At 45.2% G+C, this 15384-nt stretch overlaps 1 protein-coding gene across 2 annotated transcripts in view; it reads left to right on the forward strand.

Moving 5' to 3' along the window:
- Positions 1–15384, forward strand: part of dnaaf11 (dynein axonemal assembly factor 11) — a 139067-nt gene that overhangs the window by 91030 nt on the left and 32653 nt on the right. For both annotated transcript variants that reach the window (XM_072467849.1, XM_072467850.1), the window contains exons 8-9: positions 2890–2955; positions 3416–3485. In XM_072467849.1, coding sequence (XP_072323950.1) covers positions 2890–2955; positions 3416–3485 — 136 coding nt within the window. The remainder of the gene's footprint in view (positions 1–2889; positions 2956–3415; positions 3486–15384) is intronic.

Genomic DNA, 15384 nt, shown 5'->3' on the forward strand with positions numbered 1-15384 from the left:
AAAAGTAGCAGTGGGGCCCCCCAGGGTTGCTAGGCCGCCTTGCAGCACAAGCTTGTGGGGGGATGGGAGATGTCTCGGGGTCGGCTGCGTTGGGGTTCCAAGCTGCCCAGGGGGCTGCCGCGCGGTCGGGAACGTAAGCACGGGCGTTTCTGGAGGCCACATCCAGGGAACCTGCAAAGGCCCGTGCCTCCTTGAGGCCTGGGATGTCTTTTTCCAGCAATCGCTGGCGGATTTGGGAGGACAGCATACCTGCCACAAAAGCGTCCCGGACCAAGAGTTCTGTGTAGCCGTTCGCCGAAACCTTCGGGCAGCTGCAGTTTCCCCCCAACATCAGGAGCGCATGGTAGAATTCTTCCAGTGATTCCCCAGGGTTTTGTCGCTTCGTTGCTAGCAGATGTTGGGCGTAGACCTGGTTTACAGGGCGAATATAATGTCCTTTTAGCAGCTCCATTGCTGCATCAAAGTCATCCACGTCCTCGATGAGGGTGTAAATTTCCGGGCTCACCCTCGAGTGCAGGACTTGCAATTTCTGTTCTCCCGTGGGTGTGTTTTCGGCCGTCCCAAAATATCCTTTAAAACACGCCAGCCAGTGCTTGAAGGTTGCCGCTGAGTTCGCCACGTGGCGGCTGAGTTGCAGACACTCCGGCTTGATTCGGAGCTCCATCCTTTTAAATCTGGCTTATTAAATTGATGCACAATCAGTGACCACTAAAGCGAGGTTATAGTCCAACTGAAGGCTTTAATAAGCTTGATGCTTCCCCCAGCAGCTCGGGTACAGAAAGAAGGCTGCTGGGGTGGCACGGGCTCTTATACCCCGCCTTGAAGGGTGGAGCTACCAAAAAGCTTGACCAATAGGAAACATACAATATCTACCAATGGTGTTCCAGCATTACCAGGCACCATAAGACCTCTACACAGACTACCACAGGGAGGAAACTGGATCACCTGGAGGAAACCCACGCAGACACTTGGAGTACATGCAGACTCCGCACAGAAGTAACCCAAGGCAGGAATTGAACGTGGGAACCTGAAGCTGTGAAGCAACTGTGCTACCGTGCTGCCCACTGAGGTCGGTCCGCCCTCTGACCATCTGTCCCCTCTGGGGTTCCTACCTCCATCTGATGTACCACTGCACGTGTGTGGTGCGCACAGGATAGTGCCCCAGGGGTCTCTTCACTAACATGCCCAACCGAGGTGAATGTCTCTGGGATGGTGAAGGGTGTTAGAGACACCAGAAGGGCCCGTCTCGGTACCAGGTGATACGGAAAAACATAAGACATGATGCATGGTTCGACCGCGGGTGGGGGTGGGTGGAGGATTCGTATGAAGGTGCTGGGGTCGGGGGGGCGGTTGCTAGTGTGGGGGTGATGGGGTGTGGTGGTGGAGGGGTATTGTTCTGGGGTGGGGGGGTGCATTGGGTGTTATGGATGTGGTGTGGTGGTGTTGGCATGGTGCCGTGTGTGCCATAGGGATACCGCAACTCAGCGGGAGCTCACTTGGACCTGATGCCGACCTCCAACTCGGCAACGGCCCGCTCTCCAGGCCCACCAACCAGTTCCAACGTCTGCTACTGCATGGCGGTGAGGGGCCACAGGTCTGGCAAGCCCCCTCCAGTCTACTCTGTCTCTGCGATTGTGTGCAGTGTGATGCAGTTGGTCGCTGGCAGCACAGGGAGTGGGCAGCTAGTGACCTGTGTGTGCAGGGCACCCAGCTATGGTGGGCAATATGGGTGTTGTCATGTGGTACAGGGTGGGATGCGAGCAGACTGCCAGCGGGTGGGGTTCGGTCGCCCTCTGGGTGGGAGGGGTGGCGTATTGGTGTGTGGGACACAGGTTGGTGCCAGGGGCACAGTGCCAGTTACTCACCGTGGCCACCCTGAGGAGGTTGTGCAGCTTTTAACGGCACTGCTGGCTGGTCCTGGTGGTTGGGCCCACAGAGCTCACGGCCTCTGCCCCGTGCGCCCAGGCCTGGTGTATGCCAGTGGGTGGCAGCCTCCTTCCCACCGGGGGTCGTAGAACACCACCGATTCAGTCTCGGTGGCAGCACTTAGTCTCTCAAAAGGAGAATCCCAGCCCAGATTTTTGTTAAATTATTTAAGTTTCCACTTACTTTTTAAAAATCCAACAATAAGTGAAATCTGAAGGCATGCAACTCCACGTTTAGAAAATATAATTTCAGTGCCAGAGAGACCTAGATTTTCCATGTTGTTAAAAATATATTTACACTGGAATAAATAATCCCTGTTGTGTTAGGTACACTGGTCTAACACTGGTTGCAGCTTAGATCAGAAAGATACTCCAGACCTTGAAGTTAGTTCAATCAGGTTTATTGAACTAGTAGCACAGTTAGCACAGTTCTCCGTGAGTTAGACTCTCAGCTAACTTCAGTGTGGTTACTCTGTCTGACTGAACCAGACTAGCTCTTAGCCACGTGGTGGGGGGGTGAGATTGTAAAAACACCATTGACTGACTCTCTAGATGTTCATCAGTGGAAAGAGGCAGAGTGTGAGTGCCTCGTGTCTTTTATAGTCAGATCCCACCCCTGAGTGTCCTGCCTGTTTATTGGTCATGTCCTGTTCTCTGTGTCCATTAGCTGCTTGTCTGTATATCATTATGTGCGTGTCCGCATATGATGACAATCCCTAACTTTTTCTGGCAAGTTTAGCGTACATCACATAAATAGTGCAACAGCAAAATGCTCAGTGTGTTTCGATGTTAAATGGCTTGGTGCGATACTGAAATGTCTGGAAAATCTGGGCCATTATGATAATTAGAGTTATAAATAGGTGGAGTAAACTGCAGTCTGTCTTGTTAAAGTCGTGCTATGTAACATAGTTGAGAAAGGGGTATGCTTATAAATTGAAGGGTGAATTTTTCTTTTTCTTTGCAGGATTGATTTCGCATTGACCGATGATGAAGAAAATAATCAATTCATCTTAGATCTTGCTGTTTACAGGTTAGCTCTGCAACATTATACAGCAATTGAATAAATAATGTTAGAATCTAACCGCCTGAAAATGAAATTTGAGATATTTTAGTAAGTTATTATAATGTATAGATATGAGATACAAGTTGATATTTTCTGATACTAGTTGCCTGAAATTGAATTATTAATCAGGTGATGGAAGTAGAGAATGGGATAGGTAGCCATCATTTTGAATTTCTACCTATTTAGTTCCACTAACACTGCAAAAAGGTGCACCTGTAACATTTGTTGAATAACCATGAACAGATTCCTTAAGCAAGTCACAGATTATTTTGGGGTAATTTTCAATTTCACATTTTCACCATATTACTTAGTTACATGTGTCAGAAAAATATCTTAACTAAAGCACATCATTTCAAATTCAGGGTTTACAGATGTTGATGGTATTTTAGTGCAAATGCTGATCTATTTTTAAAAATTTATTCCACAGACATATGGACACATCTCTACTTGATATCGATGTTCAGCCAACCCATGTTTGTGTATTGGTTAAAGGAAAGGTCAGTATCTGATAAAAGTACAGACAAAATATTATTAATACTGCAATTATACTACAGATGCCCAAAGTATATCTCGAGACCCAAAGTATATCTGTTTCATCTTCCTGTTTTACAATTACATCTGATAAATTGTTTCTTTTCAAGGTATTTGTCCAGTTTTGTCTTAAAGATTTATTGATTTTTAAAAATGAGTTCATGGGATGTGGGGGCTGCTGGTTCGGCCAGCATTTATTACCCATCCAAAATTACCCTTGAGAAGATGGTGGCGAGCTTCCTTCTTAAACCGCTGCAGTCCATGAAGTGGAGATACATCCACAGTGCTGTTAGAAAGGGAGTTCCAGGATTTTGGCCCAGCGACAGTGAAGGAATGACAATATATTTCCAAGTCAGTGTGGTGAGTGACTTGGAGGGGAACTTCCAGGTGGCGATGTTCCCATGTGTTTTCTGCTCCTGACCTTCTAGATGGTAGTGTTATAAAATCAGAAAATGCTGGAAAAACTCAGCAGGTCTGTCAGCACCTATTGAGAGAGAAACAGAATTAATGCTTCAAGTCTGTATGACTTCTTCAACTCTGTTTCTCTCTCCACAGATACTGTCAGACCTGCTGAGGTTTTCCAGCATTTCTGTTTTTGTTTCTGATTTCCAGACTCTGCAATATTTTACTTTTACATTAGATAGTAGTGGTCATGGGTTTGGAAGGTGCTGTCTAAGGAGCCTTAGTAAGCTCCTGAGGTACATCTTGTAGATGGTACACACTGCTGTTACTGTGCGTTGGTGGTGGAGGAAGTGAATTATTGTGGAGGGGGTGCCAATCAATCGGGCTGCTTTCTCCTGGATGGTGTCAAGCTTCTTGAGTGTTGTTGGAGCTGCACCCATCCAGGCAAGTGGAGAGTATTCCACTACACCTGTGACTTGAACTTTGAAATGGTGGATAGGCTTTGGAGTATCAGGAGGTTTCTCGCCACAGGATTCCTAGGGCGGGATTCTACGGTTACGTTCGCCCGGCAACCGGAGAATCCCACCCGAGGTCAATGGATTTGTCTATTCTACGCTGCTCGCCCGTGGCATTCTTGTGGCGGGCGTGGTGGGAAAACCATGCCCCTAGCCTCTGAACTGCTCTTGTAGCCACTGAATTTTTATGGCTAGTTCAGTTTCTGGTTAATGGTAACCCCCAGGCTGTTGATAGTGGGGGATTCAGTGATGGTAATGCCATTGAATGTCATGGGACAATGGTTAGATTCTCTATCATTGGAGGTGCTCATTGCCTGGTACTTGTGTGAAGTGAAGGTTATTTGCCACTTGTCAACCCAAGCCTGGATATTGTCCAGGTCTTGCTGCATTTGGACATAGACTGCTGTGGTGGTGGGGAACATTGTTCAATTATCAGCAAACATTGCCACTTCTTACCATGTGACGGAAGGAAGATCATTGATGAAGCGACTGAAGATGTTTGGGCCTAGGATACTACCCTGAGGAACTCCTGCAACGGTGTATTGGAATTGAAATGACTGACCATCAACAACCACAACCATCATCCAACTAGCAGAGAGTTTTCCTCCAAATCCCAGTTTTGCTAGGGCTTCTTGAAGCCATACTTGGTCAAATGCTGCTTTGATTTTGAGGGCCGTCATTGTCTCCTCTCCTCTGGAAGTCAGCTCCTTTGTCACATTTGAACCAAGGCTGTAATGTGGTCAGGAGTTGAGTGACCCTGGTGGACCTCAAACTTGGCATCAGTGAACATATTATTGGCAAGCAAGTGCAGCTTAATTACACTGTGGATGACCCCTTCCATCCCTTTACTGATGATCAAAAGTAAACTAATGGGGCCCGGTTGGATTTGTCCTGTTTTTGTGTAATGGACATACCTGGGCAATTTTCCATATTGCTTGGTAAATGCCAGTGCTGTAGCTGTACTGAGAACAGCTTGGCTAGGGGTGTGGCAGGTTCTGGAGCACAAGTCTGTAGTATTATTGCTGGAATATTGTCAGGGCTCATAGCCTTTGCAGTATCCAGTGCCTTCAGCTGTTTCTTGATGTCACGTGGAGTGAATCAAATTAGTTTAAGACTGGCAACTGTGATGCTGGGGACCACTGGAGGAGGCTGAGATGAATCATCCACTTGGCACTTCTGGCTGAAGATGGTTGCAAATGCCTCAGTCTTATCTTTTGCATTGATGTGCTGGGCTCCTCCATTATTAAGGATGAAGATAGTTGTGGAGCCTTCTCATCTAGTCAGTTGTTTAATTGCCCATCACCATTCATGAGTGAATGTGGCAGGACTGCAGAGCTTAGATCTGATCTGTTGTCTGTGGAATTTGCTTTGCTTTGTCAAACGCTTGCTGCTTCACACATCATAATGGAGGCTATCCTCAATGTGAAGACAGTACTTCATTTTAGAAGGACTATGCGGTGGTCAATCCCATCGATAACTGTCAGGGACAGATGTATCTGTGGCAGGCAGGTTGGTGAGGATGAGGTCAAATATATTTTTCTCTCTTGTTAGTTCCCTCACCACTTGCCCCAGATTCAGACTAGCAGTTATGTCCTTTAGGACTCGGTCAGTAGTGGCGATACCATATCATTCTTGGTGATGCACTTCGAAATTCCCCACCCAGATTGCATTCTGTGCCCTTTCCCTGATGGCTTCCTCTTAGTGGTATTCAACATGCAGGATTACTGCTTCATCAGCTGGGTGTTGAGGGGTGCATTACATGGCAATCAGCTGGTTTCCTTGCCCAGGTTTGACCTGATACCATAAGACCTCATTAGGTCGGGAGACGATGTTGAGGACCTCCAGAGCAACTCCCTCTCAACTGTATCCCACTGTGGTGCCAATACGTCACTTCTGCTGGGTTTGTCCTGCCAGTAGGGCAGGATATACCCAGAGATGGCGATGCAGATATCTGTGTGTATAATTGTGTCAGGCTGTTCCTTGATTGGTCTCTGAGACAGCTCTCACAAATTTGGCACTAGCCCCCAGATATTAGTAAGGAGGACTTTGCACAGTTGACAGGGCTGAGTTTGCCATTGTCGTTTCTGATGCCTAGGTTGATGTTTGGTGGTCCATCCGGTATCATTCCTTTTAGACTTTTTTGCAGTTTGATACAACTCAGTAACTTTCCAGGCCATTTCAGAGAGCATTTGTATGCATAGTGTTAGTATCTGTCATGAGAATGTTGCTTTAAGAAATGGTTAGCTGCTCATGTTACTGCAGTGATGTCAGTGTGTGGGTGGAGCTGAGCTCTGGTTCTGCTGTTTAGTTTCATTTTGGGAAAAGCTTGGCTGTGTCTCTGTCTTTTTGGTTTCGTTTTTCAGTGTGTTGAAATCAGCCAAAGCAGCTGTATTGTTGAGCTCTCTGCCATGAAGGACTATCTCTTAATCATTTGATGAATTCAGAACTATAAATGTTTTCAGAATTGAATGTAAACCCTGATATGCTTCTGTTTAAAGGTTGTTAAGTCTTTTGGATGTTAAAAGGACAGCTTAAAGGATTACTTAGTGTTGTGTTCTTTGGGGGTTATCTTTGAATTAATGGTTGCTAAGATATTCACTGTTTGTTTTAAAAAGGTTAACTTGAGTTCATAGAATAAACATTGTTTTGCTTTAAAAAATACTTTTCCATTTCTGCTGTACCACACCTGTAGAGTGGGCCGTGTGCTCCCCATACCACAATCTATTAAAAGTTGAGGGTCAGGTGAACTCCATGATACACTTTGGGGTTCTCTAAACCCTGGCCCATAACAATTGGGGTTTCGAGAGGGATAAACGTCTATCTATTGGATTGGGTCAGTGAACTTAAAGACAGTGATGGGTGAGCATATTGTGGTTGCTTTTCAGGTGTGGTATTTTAGTTTAAGTAGGGAGTGTGTTGTGGACAATGGCTCTTTCAGAAGCTCTGATGTTTTTGGGGGTGAAGACGGTCACACGCAGTACCTTACGGACAGAGACGTGCAGACTGTTAGATTTGGCAAAAACATTGCAGTTAACATTACCTGACAAAATGTGAAAAGTTGAGGTAATTATGGCGGTGGTTAAGCATTTAAAGTTGCCTGAGATACAGTTTGACTCGTTGTAAATGGCAAAAATCCAGTTACAAATTAAACAAATGGAACATGAGAAAGAATTAAAGCAGCTTGAATACGAAAGAGAGGAAAAAGAAAAAGAAAGAGAGAGAGATAGAGAGGACAAAGAAAAGGAGAGAGAAGAAATGAGGAAAGAAAGAATAGCCCTAGCAGAACAAAAAGAAAAAGAAAGGGAGATACAGATCAGGGAAAAAGATAAAGAGAGAGAGTTTGAACTTCAGAAAATGGTCATGAAACATGACAGTCAGTTAAAATTGGCAGAGGTTACTCGCCACAGGATTCCTAGGGTGGGATTCTACGGCTACGTCCGCCCGGCGACCGGAGAATCCCGCCCGAGGTCAATGGGTTTTTCTATTCTACGCTGCTCGCCCGTGGCATTCTTGTGGTGGGAAAACCATGCCCCTAGCCTCTGAACTGCTCTTGTAGCCACTGAATTTTTATGGCTAGTTCAGTTTCTGGTTAATGGTAACCCCCAGGCTGTTGATAGTGGGGGATTCAGTGATGGTAATGCCATTGAATGTCATGGGACAATGGTTAGATTCTCTATCATTGGAGGTGCTCATTGCCTGGTACTTGTGTGAAGTGAAGGTTATTTGCCACTTGTCAACCCAAGCCTGGATATTGTCCAGGTCTTGCTGCATTTGGACATGGACTGCTGTGGTGGTGGGGAACATTGTGCAATTATCAGCAAACATTGCCACTTCTTACCATGTGACGGAAGGAAGGTCATTGATGAAGCAACTGAAGATGGTTGGGCCTAGGATACTACCCTGAGGAACTCCTGCAACGGTGTATTGGAATTGAGATGACGGACCATCAACAACCACAACCATCATCCAACTAGCGGAGAGTTTTCCTCCAAATCCCAGTTTTGCTAGGGCTTCTTGAAGCCATACTTGGTCAAATGCTGCTTTGATTTTGAGGGCCGTCATTGTCTCCTCTCCTCTGGAAGACAGCTCCTTTGTCACGTTTGAACCAAGGCTGTAATGTGGTCAGGAGTTGAGTGACCCTGGTGCACCCCAAACTTGGCAACAGTGAACATATTATTGCGAAGCAAGTGCAGCTTAATTACACTGTGGATGACCCCTTCCATCCCTTTACTGATGATCAAAAGTAAACTAAAGGGGCCCGGTTGGATTTGTCCTGTTTTTGTGTAATGGACATACCTGGGCAATTTTCCATACTGCTTGGTAAATGCCAGTGTTGTAGCTGTACTGAGAACAGCTTGGCTAGGGTTGTTCTGCATGGTCCCGGAAATCTTTAGCAAAAGCTGGTCTGGTTCTGGAGCACAAGTCTGTAGTATTATTGCTGGAACATTGTCAGGGCCCATCGGCTTTGCAGTATCCAGTGCCTTCAGCTGTTTCTTGATGTCACGTGGAGTGAATCAAATTAGTTTAAGACTGGCACCTGTGATGATGGAGACCACCGGAGGAGGCTGAGATGAATCATTCACTCGGCACTTCTGGCTGAAGATGGTTGCAAATGCTTCAGTCTTATCTTTTGCATTGATGTGCTGGGCTCCTCCATCATTAAGGATGAAGATAGTTGTGGAGCCTTCTCATCTAGTCAGTTGTTTAATTGCCCATCACCATTCATGAGTGAATGTGGCAGGACTGCAGAGCTTAGATCTGATCTGTTGTTTGTGGAATTTGCTTTGCTTTGTCTAACGCTTGCTGCTTCACACATCATAATGGAGGCTATCCTCAATGTGAAGACAGTACTTCATTTTAGAAGGACTATGCGGTGGTCAATCCCATCGATAACTGTCAGGGACAGATACATCTGTGGCAGGCAGGTTGGTGAGGATGAGGTCAAATATATTTTTCCCTCTTGTTAGTTCCCTCACCACTTGCCCCAGAACCAGACTAGCAGTTGTGTCCTTTAGGGCTCGGTCAGTAGTGGCGATACCATATCATTCTTGGTGATGCACTTCGAAATCCCCCACCCAGATTGCATTCTGTGCCCTTTCCCTGATGGCTTCCTCTTAGTGGTGTTCAACATGCAGGATTACTGCTTCTTCAGCTGGGTGTTGAGGGGTGCATTACATGGCCATCAGCTGGTGTCCTTGCCCAGGTTTGACCTGATACCATAAGACCTCATTAGGTCAGGAGACGATGTTGAGGACCTCCAGGGCAACTCCCTCTCAACTGTATCCCACTGTGCTGCCAATACGTCATCTCTGCTGGGTTTGTCCTGCCAGTAGGGCAGGATATACCCAGAGATGGCGATGGTGATATCTGTGTGTATAATTGTGTCAGGCTGTTCCTTGACTGGTCTCTGAGACAGCTCTCACAAATTTGGCACTAGCCCCCAGATGTTAGTAAGGAGGACTTTGCATGGTCGACACGGCTGAGTTTGCCATTGTCGTTTCTGATGCCTAGGTTGATGTTTGGTGGTCCATCCGGTATCATTCCTTTTAGACTTTTTTGCAGTTTGATACAACTCAGTAACTTTCCAGGCCATTTCAGAGAGCATTTGTATGCATAGTGTTAGTATCTGTCATGAGAATGTTGCTTTAAGAAATGGTTAGCTGCTCATGTTACTGCAGTGATGTCAGTGTGTGGGTGGAGCTGAGCTCTGGTTCTGCTGTTTAGTTTAACTTTAGGAAAAGTTTGAGTGTGTCTCTGTCTTTTTGGTTTTGTTTTTCAGTGTGTTGAAATCAGCCAAAGCAGCTGTATTGTTGAGCTCTCTGCCATGAAGGACTATCTCTTAATCATTTGATGAATTCAGAACTATAAATGTTTTCAGTATTGAATGTAAACCCTGATATGCTTCTGTTTAAAGGTTGTTAAGTCTTTTGGATGTTAAACGGACAGCTTAAAGGATTACTTAGTGTTGTGTTCTTTGGGGGTTATCTTTGAATTAATGGTTGCTAAGATATTCACTGTTTGTTTTAAAAAGGTTAACTTGAGTTCATAGAATAAACATTGTTTTGCTTTAAAAAATACTTTTCCATTTCTGCTGTACCACACCTGTAGAGTGGGCCGTGTGCTCCCCATACCACAATCTATTAAAAGTTGTGGGTCAGGTGAACTCCATGATACACTTTGAGGTTCTCTAAACCCTGGCCCATAACAATTGGGGTTTCGAGAGGGATAAACGTCTATCTATTGGCTTGGGTCAGTGAACTTAAAGACAGTGATGGGTGAGCATATTGTGGTTGCTTTTCAGGTGTGGTATTCCACTTTAAGTAGGGAGTGTGTTGTGGACAATGGCTCTTTCAGAAGCTCTGATGTTTTTGGTGGTGGAGACGGTCACACGCAGTACCTTACGGACAGAGACGTGCAGACTGTTAGATTTGGCAAAAACATTGCAGTTAACATTACCTGACAAAATGCGAAAAGTTGAGGTAATTATGGCGGTGGTTAAGCATTTAAAGTTGCCTGAGATACAGTTTGACACGTTGTAAATGGCAAAAATCCAGTTACAATTGAAACAAATGGAACACAAGAAAGAATTAAAGCAGCTTGAATACGAAAGAGAGGAAAAAGAAAAAGAAAGAGAGAGAGATAGAGAGGACAAAGAAAAGGAGAGAGAAGAAATGAGAAAAGAAAGAATAGCCCTAGCAGAACAAAAAGAAAAAGAAAGGGAGATACAGATCAGGGAAAAAGATAAAGAGAGGGAGTTTGAACTTCAGAAAATGGTCATGAAACATGACAGTCAGTTAAAATTGGCAGACGTAAAGGGAAACGTACAGTTGGATGATAGTGATGAGGATAATGAGAAAGAGCATCAAAGTCGAAGGCTTGGTGGGGATCAAACAACCAAAGAACAAAGAAAAGTACAGCACAGGAACCGGCCCTTCGGCCCTCCAAGCCCGTGCCGACCGTGCTGCCCAACTAAACTACAATCTTCTACACTTCCTGGGTCCGTATCCCTCTATTCCCATCCTATTCATGTATTTGTCAAGTTGCCCCTTAAATGTCCCTATCGTCCCTGCTTCCACCACCTTCTCCGGTAGCGACTTCCAGGCACCCACTGCCCTCTGTGTAAAAAAACTTGCTTCATACATCTACTCTAAACCTTGCCCCTCGCACCTTAAACGTATGCCCCCTAGTAATTGACCCCTCTACCCTGGGGAAAAGCCTCTGACTATCCACTCTGTCTATGCCCCTCATAATTTTGTAGACCTCTATCAGGTCGCCCCTCAACCTCCGTCATTCCAGTGAGACCAAACCGTGTTTATTCAACCGCTCCTCATAGCTAATGCCCTCCATACCAGGCAACATTCTGGTAAATCTCTTCTGCACCCTCTCTAAAGCCTCCACATCCTTCTGGTAGTGTAGCGACCAGAATTGAACATTATACTCCAAGTGCGCCTAACTAAGGTTCTATACAGCTGCAACATGACTTGCCAATTCTTATACTCAATGCCCCGACCAATGAAGCCAAGCATGCCGTATGCTTTCTTGACTACCTTCTCCACCTGTGTTGCCCCTTTCAGTGACCTGTAGACCTGTACACCTAGATCTCTCTGACATTCAATACTCTTGAAGGTTCTACCATTCACTGTATATTCCCTACCTGCATTAGACCTTCCAAAATGCGTTATCTCACATTTGTCCAGATTAAACTCCATCTGCCATCTCTCCGCCCAAGTCTCCAAACAATCTAAATCCTGCTGTATCCTCTGACAGTCCTCATCGCTATCCGCAATTCCACCAACCTTTGTGTCGTCTGCAAACTTACTAATCAGACCAGTTACATTTTCCTCCAAATCATTTGTATATACTACAAACAGCAAAGGTCCCAGCACTTATCCCTGCGGAACACCACTAGTCACATCCCTCCAATTAGAAAAGCATCCTTCCATTGCTACTCTCTGCCTTCTATGACCTAGCCAGTTCTGTATCCACCTTGCCAGCTCACCCCTGATCCTGTGTCACTTCACCTTTTGTTTTAGTCTACCATGAGGGACCTTGTCAAAGGCCTTACTGAAGTCCATATAGACAACATCCACTGCCCTACCTGCATCAATCATCTTTGTGACCTCTTCTAAAAACTCTATCAAGTTAGTGAGACACGACCTCCCCTTCATCTATTTAAATATGTCCAAGCATTGCCAAGGTTTGACGAGAAGGAGGTAGAAGCCTTTTTTCATTTCATTTGAGAAGGTAGCTTAACAAATGAAATGGCCACAGGACATGTGGGTATTACTGATTCAAACAAAGCTGGTAGGTAGGGCTAGTGAAGTGTTTGCATCACTACCGGAGGAGGTATCTGGGATGTATGAGGAGGTGAAAAAATCCATCTTCGGTGCATATGAACTAGTGTCTGAAGCCTACAGACAAAGGTTTAGAAATTTAAGGAAAGAATTTGGTCAAACATACATGGAGTTTGAAAGGATCAAACAGAGTAATTTTGATAGGTGGATAAGGGCTTTGAAGCCCTTATCCACCTATCAAACGTAGGAAGCTCTCAGAGAAATTATACTTTTGGAGGAGTTTAAAAATTCAATTCCTGATGTTGTGAGAACTCATGTGGAAGAGCAGAGTCCAAAGATGTGCAGGTTAGGTGGATTGGCCATGATAAATTGCCCTTAGTGTCCAAAATTGCCCTCAGTGTTGGGTGGGGTTACTGGGTTAAGGGGATAGGGTGGAGGTGTTGACCTTGGGTAGGGTGCTCTTTCCAAGAGCCGGTGCAGACTCGATGAGCCGAATGGCCTCCTTCTGCACTGTAAATTTTATGATAATCTATGATTAATCTAGGACAAAGGTTCGGCACAACATCGTGGGCCGAAGGGCCTGTTCTGTGCTGTATTTTTCTATGTTCTATGTTAAAACTGCGAGATTAGCAGCCGAAATGGCAGATGATTGTGAATTAGTTCATAAATCAAAGCTTAGTTTCTGACATCAGTTTCAGTGAGGGATAGAAACTGGGGACATGAGAAATACTCAAGTGGTAAAGGTAAAGGTGATCTGATGGGAGATAATAAGGAGAGTGTACCTCAGATTAAAAAAGAAATCCAGGAGGGTGGAAAAGAAATGAAAAGTTTCAAATGTTTTCACTGTAATAAACTAGGCCATGTAAAGTCACAGTGTTGGTAGTTGAAGAAAAGCACTGGGAAGGCTGATGTGGTAAAACAGGATAAGACAGTGGGATTTGTTAAAGTGGTAAAGGAAAGCCCAGGTGAAGCGAATGAGGTGCAAAAGATTGTACAGACTGTTCAAGAGGAGATTGATAAGAAGGTGCCAGATGTCTTTAAAGAATTTACTTGTGTGGGTAAAGTTTACTCATGTGTATCGGGAGGAGCAGGTAAAGAAGTGAGATGAGGGTGAAGTGGAATGTGAGTAGGAGGATTGGACTTGAGTATAGGGGTTAAGGACATACGTTCATTCCTGTTCCCTGCCAGTTCCGTGCTTCTGGATCTGCTTATGCACCTCCTAGACCTGCAAGAGAGAGGAAAGTCTGTTCATTGTATTTACAGTGCAGAAGGAGGCCATTCGCCCCATCAAGCCCTTGGAAAGAGCACTCCAATTAAGCCCACACTTCCAACCTATCCCCGTAACCCAGTAAGCCCACTCAACATTTTTGGACACTAAGGGCAATTTAGCCTGGGCAATCCACCTAACCTGCACATCTTTGGATTGTGGGAGGAAACCGGAGCACCCGGAGGAAACCCACGCAGACATGGGGAGAACATGCAGACTCCGCACAGACAGTGACCCAAGCCGGGAATCGAACCTGGGACCCTGGAGCTGTGAAGCAACGGTGCTAACCACTGTGCTACCGTGCTTCCCTTGTTCATAGAACATAGATCATCAAATTTACAGTTGATTAATGTGATGAAACTCTTTGGGGTGATATAGCTGACATAGTTAAATAACTGCTAGTGTTCAAGATGTGAGATGTGGGTGTAAGATTTGAGACAATGCTAAATGTGTGAGGTGAAGCTATCAACGTAAGATACAAGCCATGATTGATAGAGGTTGATGGTAGTTGAGTGATCAGAGTGTGGTCAGTTGAGCAGTTTCTGTGGCTGCCTATTCATTTGACAGGATATAGCCTTTGAAAATGACTAGTGACAGTTACGTGAGGTTATTAAATGTCTTGCAGAGCTACACCCAGGTCCTCAAGATGGCACTGTTCACATTGACCTTTGTGTTTTTCAATATTAGCCAATGAGCAATGTTAAGGTTCTTTTTGTGTGTTTTGGGGATATGAGTGTCGTTGACAAGTTCAGCATTTATAGCCCATCCCTAACTGCCTTTGAGAAGGTGGTGATGAGCCACCTCCTTGATCCGTAGCAGTTCATGTGGTGTAGGTATACCCATAATACCAATTCGGTGGAATTTCAAGATTTTAATCTAACAACATGGAATAAATGGTGGTATACTTCATTCAGGATAGCATGGAGTTGTACTCAGCCATCACATTCCTTACTTGTGCCTTATAGATGAAGATCAGGCTTTGGCATGTCAGGACGTGAGGTACCTGCTGCAGAATTCTCAGCCTCTGACTTGCTCTTCAATTTTCCTTGGGCTCCTGATGCCGCCCTGGATCAAATGTGGCCTTGATGGCAAGGTCAGCCACTCTCCCCTTTGGATTTTAGCTCTTTTGTTCATGTTTGGGCCAAGGCTAAAAAGAGGCCTGGAGTTGAGGGATCCTGGCAGAACCTGAACTGAATATTGGTGAGCAGGTTACTGGTGAGTAAGTACCATTTGATAGCACTGTTGCTGGCTCTTAGCATTTTGCTGATGATTGAGAGTAGACTGATGGGGTGATAATTGGATGGATCTTTCTGATTTTATGGGCCATACATACCTGGGCAATTTTCTATATTGTCAGGTAGATTTCAGTGCTGTCGCTGTACTGGAA

Source organism: Scyliorhinus torazame, chromosome 11 (assembly GCF_047496885.1).
Source record: "Scyliorhinus torazame isolate Kashiwa2021f chromosome 11, sScyTor2.1, whole genome shotgun sequence".
In the NCBI taxonomy this organism is placed as follows: Eukaryota; Metazoa; Chordata; class Chondrichthyes; order Carcharhiniformes; family Scyliorhinidae; genus Scyliorhinus; species Scyliorhinus torazame.